Source organism: Kogia breviceps, chromosome 4 (genome assembly GCF_026419965.1).
Source record: "Kogia breviceps isolate mKogBre1 chromosome 4, mKogBre1 haplotype 1, whole genome shotgun sequence".
Classification (NCBI taxonomy): Eukaryota; Metazoa; Chordata; class Mammalia; order Artiodactyla; family Physeteridae; genus Kogia; species Kogia breviceps.
The window spans coordinates 164143249-164156210 of NC_081313.1; the positions used below are offsets into that span (position 1 = coordinate 164143249).

The 12962-nt window shown below is 49.0% G+C and overlaps 1 protein-coding gene across 13 annotated transcripts in view; it reads left to right on the forward strand.

Moving 5' to 3' along the window:
* TENM2 (teneurin transmembrane protein 2) overlaps nucleotides 1-12962 on the forward strand; it is a 3844234-nt gene that overhangs the window by 3706207 nt on the left and 125065 nt on the right. For all 13 annotated transcript variants that reach the window (XM_067032280.1, XM_059063069.2, XM_067032278.1 and 10 more), the window contains one exon: nucleotides 299-445. In XM_067032280.1, the coding sequence (XP_066888381.1) occupies nucleotides 299-445 (147 nt within the window). The remainder of the gene's footprint in view (nucleotides 1-298; nucleotides 446-12962) is intronic.

The window sequence follows — 12962 nt, forward strand, 5'->3', positions numbered from 1 at the left end:
TATTGTAAGCTCAGGGCTACTTTAGCTTTCTGGAATGTTCCCCACTTTGGGCAGGTTGCCTCAGACCCCTACGCACAGGTTAGTGTCATTGGGGGTCCTCTGCATCCGGGCCCCTGCTAACGTCTTGCAACCGCATGAGTCACCCGCTTCCCCGACTCTTCCCGAGGCAGGTCCGGGCCCCACTCTGCGGCTGGCCCAGTGGCTGCCCTGTGGCCTCGTTCCCCCTTTGCATGGCTCCCCTGCTGCCCCAGCACGGCCTCACGTTCCTCCTTCTCATCCTCTCCATTTCTCCAACCAGATGGCTGCCCCGATTTGTGCAACGGCAACGGGAGATGCACACTGGGTCAGAACAGCTGGCAGTGTGTCTGCCAGACCGGCTGGAGAGGGCCCGGATGCAACGTTGCCATGGAAACCTCCTGTGCGGATAACAAGGATAATGAGGGAGGTGAGCAAGCGTCTTCTAACTCCCAGCCCCTCAGGAGCTGAGCATTGTTTATAGATGGTCATCATGAGTCCTTTATCCTGAAAGACCTCCCCTCAGCTATTGTCAAATGTTGTTGTAACATTTCCTTTGAAGCAAACGCAGCGGAGAACGGGCATCCTCGGGCCAACGGGGGCTCCTGGAGACACGGGCTGGAGGCGCTGGGATTGGATGCTGGTTTTGGTTTCTCAAGTACACATTGCCACAGAAAGGGGGCCGGGCCCTGGCTTTGCCTTTGGGTGACCGTCCCTGCCAGGCCTTCCAGGGCAGGGAGTTACAAACAAATCTGTGCTGGTGATGACAGTATGTGCTCACCCTGAGCTAAGAGGTGGTAAGCAGTGCATCTCTTCATCCTTTCAGCCCTTTGCGATGTTACTTTTACAAATGAGGAAAACAAGGCCTAGAGAGCAATTAAGTAACTTTTTAAAGATAACTTAGTCACCAATAGTGAAATTGGTGACGCAAACCCAGCTCGGACTCCAAAGTCCATGTTCTACCCAGTGGTTGGCAAACCACAGCCCTTGGGTCAAATCCAACCCACTGCCTGGTTTTGTACCGGCCTGCGAGCACAAGATGCTTTTTACCTTTTTAACGGTTGGGGGAAATAAAACCTAAAGAAGGAGAATATTTCACAACACATGAAAACTATGTGGAATTCAAATTTCAGTGTCCATAAGTAGAGTTTTGTTGGAGCACAGACACGACTATTCATTTATGTTTTGTCCTGCTTTCACCCTCAAGGGCAATGTTGGTTAGTTGGCCGAGACAAAGCCTAAAATTTTTTTTTTTTTTGGCGGTACGCGGGCCTCTCACTGCTGGGGCCTCTCCCGTTGCGGAGCACAGGCTCCGGACGCGCACGCTCAGCGGCCATGGCTCACGGGCCCCGCCGCTCCGCGGCACGTGGGATCCTCCCGGACCGGGGCACGAACCCGTGTCCCCTGCATCGGCTGGCGGACTCTCAACCACTGCGCCACCAGGGAAGCCCAAGCCTAAAATGTTTACTCTCTGACCCATTACAGGAAGTTTGCTAACCTCTGTTCTGTACCCCTAGCTGAATTTTACTGTGTTGTTTCCTGAAGGAGTGCTAAGATTCTGGGGCTAAATGGGGGGGGGGGGGAGCAGTAGCATATGGACCACCTGATTTCCTGAGAACACAGAGTCATGCTCCCATAACATTAGTACAAGCTTGTCATCCACCCCTACCGAAATGACTAACTGGTCAGAATTCCCTCAGGGCAGAAGCTATTTCAGGGCATGAGTCTGATTATTTAACAAAAATGTGTATTGTACGTGCCAGTCCCTGCCCTCATTGCCCCAAGGGGTCAGTAAGCTTCACTGATGTCCAGAGTGAGGTGCAATCCATTGGGTTAAGGCTGAAAGTATCAGACACACTATTTTTATTTTTCTTCATCCTCCTGATAGACATTTTACAATTTCCATAACCTATGATTGCATTTGTAACATGTCTACAATTTGTAAGTAAACAAATGTGCAGTACACCAATCAAAAAAAGTTTACAGACTTGATGCAGTTTACAGAGCTCCCATTCATTCATTTACCTTCCTGAAACAGAGCCAAAATAGAAGCCACTTTAATTCATTTTTGAATAAAGTGAGCCATAACTCCATATACATTTTTTTCCCCAAGAGAGATGGTCAAAATCGCACTAGTTTTCCTGGTAATGTTCACTGTTTTTGCTTCTGGTCCCTGGTGGTTTCACCAAGCAAAGCTGTTGTTTACAGATCCACTCCTTCCTCTTCCAGAAAGGAGCTGCTGTCCTAGCTTTCTTCCCTGTTGCTGGTGTCAGCAGCTGAAAGCTTAGCAAACAGGCTGGAACGGTGCACCCAGGGGAGGGGGACTCAGTCTCCGCAATGTGCCCTGCACCGCCTACTTCCTTCTCCACCAGCCCCACCCTGACCCCAGCTCCCACCAGGAGAAAACCAAATTCCTGAAGTGGTGGGGCTGGAGGAGGAACCCTGCAAGTCCCCAGCCTGAGGATGGCCCAAGGGGCACAGTTCAGGGTCCCTCCTGGCAGGCAGACGCAAGAGGCACCCCGGAAGGCAGGGCACAAAAGCAAATGAGGCAATGATTATGCTAAAGACAATAATGGCCTTGTTATGGGAACTATTAAAGCAACCTCCCAAGGAAGTAATTAACCACCAAGAAAAAAAGGCTCTGCGCTGCCGTGTTTATGAAAAGAAACTCCCAGTTAATTCAGAGTTGCTTGTGTCAGGTGAGAGGGGTAGGCATGGATTCTGTCTCACCTGGTGTAAGCAATTCACAATTAACTGAGGTGGTTTTTTGGAGGAGATTCCTCGGTGCAGAGTATCCTTTTTTATGGTTAATTACTTCCCTAGGAGGTGTGCTCAGCACTTTGCTGTTTATTGATAAATATTAAAGTTGTTCCTCATCAACTGCAGATCCAATCCTGTAGCACACTAATTACATCACTGTTTTGTTTGGGTTTTTGGGGGGAGGGGGGGCGCGGGTGGAGGTTATGCCCCACGCTCTGTACTGCTTTGCCCGCTCTCAGGAAGAGCTGTGTGGGTCTCTAAACGTAGCAGTGGGTGGGTAAGAGCAGACGCCCAAGCCTGGGAAGCAGCTGCAGTGAACACATTTGTTATAAACCTCATGAATGGGGAAAATAATAGAGCGCCCTTCCAAAGTGAGCTGGAAGAGACAAATCATTTTTCCATCTAGGAATGCTCTCCATTTTTTAAAAATCTCAAGTTTAAAGTGATAGTTTGTTTTTTTTTAACTGATATAAATATAGATATAAATATGGATATAGATATTTGAAGCCCGTAACAGCCTTTTTCAACCTGAGTTCCTCCGTGAGAGAAAGAAGCTCTAATGCCTACAGACGCTAGTAGTTCCAAAATGTTAGCTTTCAGCAAAACCACCTGGAGGGCTTGATTACACACAGATTGCTAAACCCTACCCCGGTTTCTGATTCCGTAGGTCTGGGGTAGGATGCAAGAATTTGTATCTCTTGTAAATTTCCAGAGAATGCTGATGCAGATTCTAGTAAATTTCCAGAGGATGCTGACGCAGGTTCTCTTTGAGAGCCACTGACCTAAGCCAGCCATTATGTGGAATGAATGAACCTCTCTCCGATGCATCTAGAATGGTACTAAGTACCTTGCTTGGAAAACTTGGGAAATTTTTCACTCAAATACTTTCTGGATTCTCCGGTACTTAGATGAGAAACCCTGTTGAAAAAAGCTGCCTTCAAATATCCCCCCAAAACAATTTTTAAAAGCTGCCTTCAAATATCCCCCCTCCCAAAATTTATGGATTCCTACCTTCTTACTCCCATTGCTTTCAAACTCCCCCAACATCCCAGCCATATGACCACCAACTTAAACTCCGGAAGCATTGGCTGCTTCTGAAGGGGCAAACTTCACCTGCCATGGGCCCTAAGAAGTAGTAGAAACGGTTCAGACAGACGTTCCAGGGAGCAGACTGTCTTTTTAATAGTGAGAGATCTTTATCTGAACTGCTCACCCCAATTTGAAAAAGGAGAGACCCAAAAAAATATTTTTGCTACAGAAGACAAACACGAGCTCATTAAAGTCTGAGAATACACACAACATGTACATCAAGTGACAGGCGGATAATATTTAATTATCACCACCAAGACAGAGGTGTGAGATTTAGTTCATCACAGCCAGGGGTAGGAGAAAGGGTGTAGATTTTCTCTCAAAGTGGGAACCTCGAGGTGGAGAGGCCTTGGTAGGCTCTCTGGCCTGGAAAGACAGTCCTTATTCCTTCCCTCCACCCCTTTATCACCCAGAACTTAGAGTCAGGAGCCCCGGCCCTCTGTCTGTAGAAGCCCAAGGGTCCCATCATTGTGAGCCAGCCTGGGAGCCCGTCTGAAGCTCCCATGGAATCCTATCAGATGCTGTCTCCAGTCTGTGGCCAGAGGCCCGGAGGTGGAGGGGTGGGAGATGGCCCTTCCGAAGCTGAGCTTATCCACGAGTCACCGTGCCCCATGTCTTTCCTGACCACACTAGGGAGTTGTCTTTGTTTCCCTCTGTTCTGCTTCAACACAGCTCTGAAAGTTAGATGCTTTACTCCTTCTCCTGTCACTTCCCTGATTGCTGAATAGATGACACTGTAGCATCATATAGTTAAGGGCTCTCAGTTCTGTTGTCTGTAAAACTGGCGTGGCAATGCCACCTCCATGAACAGGGCTGAAGTTTCACTGAGAAAATGTGTGTGATGCGTTTTACAAGGTGCCTGGCTCGTAAGATACCCTCCTGTGTTGGCTGTTGCTGGCTTTAATGTTATTAGTAGTAATGTCGTTGTTATTGTCCAGAATGGATGCTGAATCCACAGAGATGACGCCTAACACGTAATTTTCCCACAGGACAGAACCACTGAGAGTCTAACCCGTGCTCATCCGACTTCAGTGTTGCGTGACCACACTGGAGAGCTTGTTTAAAATGGAGATTTGTAGGCCGTTGAGATTCTGATTCATTAAGTCAGATATGGAATCTAGGAATCTGCATTTTTATCAAGGACTCCACAGGCTTCTGGCGCAAGTGGTCTGCTGACCACATTTGGAGAAAAACTTGTTCAAATGATGGTTTCCCCTGGGTGGGCTGACCCAGCCCAATGTCATGGCGCCTATTCCCAGACCTCTACCCCTAGAATTTCCAGAACACAAGAGGAGTGAAGTGAAGAAAGGGGAATTTTACTTCAAGTAGAAAGAAGTAATTGGAGAAACATAAACACATTTTCCTGTTTAGTTTCTGAGTAAATATGTTTTAGAAGTGCTCTCCATTCCTGGCTGGAGAGGTGGCCAATGTTTGTCTCAAAATTTAGAAATCCTTTAACTCTCTGTCATTAGGGTGTGAATCCATCCATCCATCCATCCATCCATCCATCCATCCGCCATTCATTCATGTTTTAACAGACATTCGTTGAGGGTTTACTAAATGTTAGACATTAGTAACATTAGGCCTTTGGAAGTACGAAGACAGACGTGACACAAAGTGTCCACAAAGAGCTCACTGAGTCCAAGCTCAGAATCCATCTGAAAAGACAAGATGTATAAACATGGTGGTATTATTATTACAATCCAATGTGTGAGGGCAGACGGGCTAGGAAGGGACTGTCCTGGAGCATGGGTGTTGGCTGCAGGACAGGAAAGAAAGCCCGTCGCAATACTAAAGTCCAGGGTCTTCAGCCTTTCTCCTTGTCTCCCTCAATTCCACGGATCTGTGTGATCAGGAGCCCCTGGTAGGGGCTGTTCCATCCACCAGCAGCATCGGCATTTCTCTCTCCAAATTAAGGACTTCAGTCAGGCTGTGCTTCAGAACGGAATTTCCCAACCCACCTTCATCTGTGAAGCTTGGTACCTTGTTTTGCTCCAAAGGAGGCTGCCTTGGTTAAGAGATGTGGATGCTGGCCTGAGCTCAGGGCACTCCAGCCAGGTCTAAATGAGGAGAAGTAACACTGGAGTCTGTCCAAAAGCACTTGGAACAGACAAAACCCACTCCTCACCGACCGTCGCCTCCCCCTCTCCCCCCATCCCATAACCATCCAGATTGGCTTGACATGATTCAGGGATGCCATCCCGGCATTTATCTCAGTTGGTAATTGATAACTCACCTTGTCTGTGCGTTTAGCAGAGCCAAGCTCGGGACTTCAGGGACTCTGGAAGAGTTATGGTTCACAAGTACAAATAGTCCCATTTCTTCATCCAGCGAGAGGGAAAGCTTGGTGAACCCATTGTAAATGCCTTGATTAATGTGGCAAATCATGTTGATGGATGGGTTGGGTGGGGGACAGCTTACAAGTGCAACATTGCTCTATTAATTGGGTTGGATAAGGATTCCCTTTGCAGTCCAAAGACCTTGTGGGAAATGTAACTGGAGCCATAAATGATTAGCTCCCAGAGAGGAAAGCAATATATCTAATGCTTTAGAAGGAAAACTTGACCTAGAGGCCACTGCCACCTGGCCAGGCACTGGGGCTCTCTTCTTTGGGAGGAAAGCAGAACTAGCTGCAGCTGAACTCCTAGAGGACCACATGGTGACGGGGGGCTGTTATTATTATTCAGGATCCTCCAGTTGAAATAAGATCTTTGATTTCCTGGGCACATTGGACTAGAGAATCTTCTGTTCAGGAGACTGAAAATTGGGGGCTCAGTTTTCTTCTATTGAGGTTAAAAAAAAAAGATAGGATCCATTCTCCATTGCATATAAAAGCTATACTCAGTAAGATTTCAAGAGCGCTGTGCTGGGCTCTGGAGTCACGTCAATCATGGGACTAGGCAACCAGCGGGACCTCTCTGCTGCTGCTCTCGTCTATGTTCTCTGTGCCTCCTCCACACAGCAGCCAGAGGGATAGTTTTACATTGTAAATCAGATGATGTCATGCCCTCAAAGGGCTTCTCCTTGTAGCTCGAATCAAAATCAAATGTTTCACCTTGGCCTAGAGGGCCTGCTCTGATGGGTCCCTGCCTTCTCTCTCACTGTGTCCCCGACAGCCTCTGTAGCAGCCCTGCTTCATCCACTCTGCCCAGCCTACGCATCCTTGCACAAGCTTAGCTTCATCCTCCCTAAGAGCCTTTGCTGGTGCAGGGCCAGCAATACTCTGACCTGGGCATTTTGCATGACTGGCTTCTGCTCATTCTTAGGTCTCAGCTCAAAGGCCCCAAAGAGGCCTATCTTGACCTGGAAGTTTCACCTCTGTCTCCCATCACCCTCTGTTGTTTCCTTCACAGCAAATGTCACACCCCTAAATTACCCCTTCTTTCTTCTCTGTTATCTGTTTCTTCACACCAGAAATGCAAGGTCTGTGAGTCCATCTCTTCATAGTTTTTCCATTTCGCAGATAAGGTACCTCAAGAGAAGGTCATATTCAAAACAGGCCTTTCAGCTAACCGCTACAACATAATGCTTTTCTACCTTAAAGCCAGCATCACACTTCTTCTACAGCACTAATGAAATTTGGAAGTTGTTTCTGAAGAAGGTTCAAGTAAGTACAGAATGTGTGCTGTCGCAAAAAGGTCTTCAGAAAAATCACCTCCAAGGTAAAACTTTCCCATAGTAAGAAACTTTCCCCTTTCACAGTAAATTTATTTGACCGTGGAATTTGTTGTTCGTGAGTTTACCTAACATAGCACCTTCAGTCTTTCCTAATCAAATCTTTAATAGTTTAAATGGTCTTTAAGCGTCTCTTAAGGGATTATGTATTTTTCCCTGATTAGATAACAAATCAAATATTCATCATAAAATTGTAATTAAAATGCATAATCTGCAAAAAAGAATTAATAATTTAAATCACTGAGGACTTATTTTAGGGAATTAAAGGATCAAAACACAGGTCTAACTGGTGGCAGAGAGGTAACATTTGTATCATTCTGTTGGCTTCCTCTATTTTTGCCTTGGCCAGAGAAACCGCCTAGATGGCAGAGATTACCCTCTTGGTTTCTGTGACCAGCATCTGAATGAAGGTTCAAGGGCCTCGGTGCCATGATTAGCTCTGTTGTTCCCACAATCCTCCCCTCAGTCCAGACCAGTTGCTCCCTACCAAGGGTGACTTTGCTGTCCGGGGGACATTGTCAGTGTCTGACATTTTATGAGTCACAACAAGGAGAAAGAGAGGAGGTGCTGCCGGCATCTAGTAGGTAGAGGCCAGGGGTGCTGCATGCCCAGGACAGCCTCACCACAAAGAATGGTCCAGCCCAAAATGTCAGTAATGCCAGGGCTGACAAATCTGATGTAAACACTAGCATCTCGGGCTTCCCTGGTGGCGCAGTGGTTGAGAATCCGCCTGACGATGCAGGGGATACGGGTTCGTGCCCCGGTCCGGGAAGATCCCACATGCCGCGGAGCGGCTGGGCCCGTGAGCCATGGCCGCTGAGCCTGCGCATCCGGAGCCTGTGCCCCGCAACGGGAGAGGCCACAACAGTGAGAGGCCCGCATACCACAAAAAAAAAAAAAAAAAACACTAGCATCTCCCAGGAACATACCTGAGGAGCCGGACAGTACCAGCACAGAGAGTGTCCTTTGGTTCGATGTCAAGGGCCCGATGCATGGAGCACTTATTAGAGGCCAGGCCTGTGCTCAGACGTTACCAAACTGCCCAAATAAATCATGGCAATAGCCCATGAGAGCCCTGAGAGCCTCTTATTATCCTTTACCTAGAAGCAGAAACTAAGGGCCGGAGAAGTGAAGTGGCTTATCCAGGTCCCCCAGCTAGAAGGTAGCCAAGTCAGGGTTCAGAAAGCAGGTCAAGAGCCCCCCTCGTAGGCCTCTCTCAGCACCTGAGTTTCATATCTGGGATCAGAGCAGGGCAGATCTCCTTAACACCCTCAGCCCCTCAGCAGCACGAATTCTGCAGCATTCTGAAAAATAGCCTTGGTGTTAGCTTTTTTCTCCCTGGTCTTGGATCGAGTGCATTTTGGCCACAAAGTACTTCTGCAATGGAATGCCGGGGGCCGGCGGGGGAAAGTGGAACAGTTGGACTTTAAATAGCTAGGCGTTCTCCACACTGCAGCGAGAACAGCTGCCCCAAAGCCTGTGCTCTTTTCTTTGACTTTCCATCTTCTCAGCCACGAGCTCTGGGGAATTGGAGAGGGGCCAGAATTATGCGGCCAAATGTGAATCCAAAGAAAACTGCAAGGTGTCCCCCAAAGCTCTGTGCCCGGTGCTTCCGTCTCTCTCCACACACAGCAAAATCCAAGCCTCTTCCAGGGAATTCCCTCCCTTTTCAATCCTCAAGGTATTTCATCCTTGATCTGCCCAGCCAGTACTACCAGCACTACCCATGGGTAAGGGCCATGCACTGAGGGACACTATGTCTTCATGAGATAGGGAGATCATGGCGCTATGAGATCATGGAGCCCAGGAATGTCAGATACTGAAAGGCTGAAAGATACAGTCTTCAGCAGCTGCAAAACCCAGAGAGGGAAAGTAACTTCTTCAAGGCCACGTAGCAGGGTGGGGCAGATAGGAGCCAGAGGCTTAGTTTCCTGGCTTTAAATCCAGTACATGCTTCCCCCAAAGGGACCCAGTCACCATTCAGAGAACAGGTGCCTGGCATTGCTGGTTTGAGCCAAGATCTGAGACCCAGGACCTAGACTAGGATGAACGGAGGAAGCTGACTCCTGAGAGTGAGTGCCTTCTTTAATTTTGCACCCCAGGTGGGCCTCCCTCACCGCCTCCCGTCCCTGCCCTGCACAGACCTCTTCTCATCGATGGTGATGATGGCAAACACCTCCCCCCAAAACAAGCCACACTCTTGGACAGAACCCCCCAAATCATTTAGTCATTCAGCAGATATACACCGAGCCTCTCCTCTGCAGGAATGAATGAGACACAGAGACCCGCAAAGAATCCACAGTCTCATGGGGGGGTGAGGCATATGTGAAACCAGTCACTACGAAGCTGTATCCTAAGTGTCCATGATAGACATAAGACCAAGAGGTGGTGGCAGACCAGCAGGGGGACCTTGAAGGCTTCCAGAGCCGGTAAAGCTTGAATTTTGAAAGCTACAGAGGAATTAGATAAGGCAGGAGAGAAGGGCATTGTGGGCAAAGAAAACGGCAAAGGCACAGAGGCCAGAGGCAGCAGAGCACATGTGGGGACGTCTGAGAAGGCTCGGGGTGTGGAGAGTGGAGGAGGGGACGTTGGGGAAGCAGGTCTGGACAGACAGAAACAGGTCGTGTGTGCCAGGCTGGGCAGAGTGCACTTTACCCCCAAGTATTGGCTTTACCTCCCTCCGCTTAGCATCTTGGTCCCCCAAATCGCAACGACCCCTCTTTCTTCAAACTGATGTGTCTGCTTGGATTATTCCTGAACCCACATGCTCAGAGCAGGGAAGAAAGAAGGGCCTTTCCTTATGTTTCCTCATTGCCTGTGGGAGGAGGAAGCAGCCTGGCTGGGCGGTAACGAGGCTTTGGGGTCAGGAAGCTTTGGTTCACATCCTGGCTCCTCCACTGCTCCGCAGTGTGAGCAAAAGCAAGTCATTCTCTCTCCCTCTCTCTGAGCCTCAGTTTTGTCCTCCGTAAAGTGGGGCTAATGACGGTTCCTACCTTATAGGACGCTATGAGGCTTACGTGAGTTTATATGTGCAGAACACCTAGCACAGTGCTTCTGGTAGGTCAGTGGGCATCAGAGCCACCGGAAGGCATGAGCCACAGGTCAGGCTGGGCCTCTCCCCCAGTTTCTCGTCCGATAGGTCTGGTATGGGACCCACTGACGTGCATTTCTAGCGAATACTCAGGTGATGCTGACACTTTGAGAACCACTGACTTGGCACAATATGTCCCCCTTAGAGGGGAGCTCAAGAGCCTGCGGTGAGTGATGTCTCCAGGCGTGGTGGCCCTGGGCTGCCTGATGGGGAGACAAGCCGACACGCTCTGCTTCCCAAGGCAGTGGCGACTTGATTGGCATATGGACGCTGCAGACATCCCTGGGCTCACATGTCTGTGGCAGGTTCCCTGGCTCTCTCTCTCCTGCCACGTTTGTCCCTGCATGTTGCCACACAGATCTGTGGACTCACCCCTGTGTGGCCCCTCCAATCTCTGTTCTTCATTATGAAGGCCCTGGTTTCTTAACGTCTTCCCACCTCCACCCAGATCATGCCACCAGCTTTGCTAGGCTGGGCTACTGTTCCTGCAGCTGCCAGTCTATCCCACACAGAGCCCTCAGAAGAATTCTTTTAAAAGTCAGGTCATATCACGCCTTTTCTGGTATTTCCCCAGGGCGCCTCATCTCCCGTAGAATGGCGTCCAGGTGCAACATTGGCCACGGCTTTGCATCAGCGGGGCCCTGCTTCCATCTGATCTCACTTTGTCCTTCTATTCCTCTCCCTCCACTGGGCCAACATCCACCATCTTTTTTTTTTAATTTTTAAAAAATTTTTTGCGGTACGCGGGCCTCTCACCGCTGTGGCCTCTCCCGTTGCGGAGCACAGGCTCCAGACGCGCAGGCTCAGCGGCCATGGCTCACGGGCCCAGCTGCTCCGCGGCACGTGGGGTCTTCCCGGACCGGGTCACGAACCTGTGTCCCCTGCATTGGCAGGCGGACTCTCAACCACTGCGCTACCAGGGAAGCCCCATCCACCATCTTGTTTTTCCCATAGCTCACAAAATACAGCCCAACCCTGGCCGTTTGCACCTGCTGTTCCCTCGGCCCAGAATGCTTTTCCCTCAGATGTTTCCGTGACTTGTTTCCTCATTTCATTTAGGTTTCTACCCAAACATGACTTCTTCAGAGATGCCATCCCTTGCTCCCCTCCCACCCTCTCCAACCCTTTGCCCTGCTTTACTTTTCTTCAAAACACTATCACTCTTTCAAAGTCTATTATATATTTATTTGTTCATTGTTTCCCCTCTCGAATGTAGGCCCACAACCTCAGGGTCCCTGTCTGTCTTGTTAATTCCTTATTAAATGAATTGAAGAATGAAAGCTTTAACGAGATGTATCTAGGATAAAAAGCAGTTGTCATTTATTCAGTAGATTATTTTAGGATGAATAAGTTTCATTGGGGGATTAAAGAAACACATGCATACAGACAATGACACCCAAGTCACTGTATATCACTGACACCATTTTATCAATGCCAAGAAAATCCAAACGTAAGATACACTGTTTCCTTCACTAAGACGTGAACACGTGATACTGCTGCTCTTCACCTCTGTAGCCGACTTTGCTCATCCAGTGTATCGGCTTCCTGTGGGCTGATGGCAGTAGGTAGGCAAGCTCCATAATCCTCCTGTCTTGCAGGGGCGGCCAGGGATGGCTGCTGAGGGAGCCCAGACCTCCCACACGATGGCTTGCTTGGCCAGATGTGGAATAGTGAGGAAGCCAGAGTAAACAGATGGTTACTCTCTGCTGAGTGCTTTTGCATAAAGCTTATGTAGTCTTTCACAACAGCTCTATTATGCTGATATGATTATTATTTCCATTTTACAGATGAGGAAGCTGAGGCTCAGAGAGGTAAAGTAACTAGCCCAAAGCCACACAGACAATGTGTTGCAGACCTCCAGATGCCGTGTTCATAAGTGGCAGTACAGCACCAGCTCCTAGTACCGACGCAGTAGAGTGGATGTGAAGATTAAATGAGAACATCTTTAGGGAGTGTTCAGCACAGTGCCTGGAGTGTAGTAATGGCCGTGTTTAGGAATTCATACTTCTGATTTCCCTAATCTAGCAGGAAGTTTGTCGATAGCTGGGTCTGGTCCTTCTCCCAGTGGCAGCTGTGGGTATTTCTCTATTCTTCACACGGTCATCAAAAAGCTGCTAATTCTCTCCGCTTTGGGGCCAGTCCTCCACCAAGAGACGGGATCTCTCCTCAGGCGGAAAGTAACTGTTCCGGCTTGTTGCCCAGAGGTGTCGGTGGTGACAGCCCCTTTGCTTTCTGAGGGGCCCAGCAGGTCACTGCCTGGCACCCCACCAGGCTGCCACCCCTGGCCGGGCCTGCGCTCCCTGGCCATCGGCTCACTTCTGTCTGACCTGTC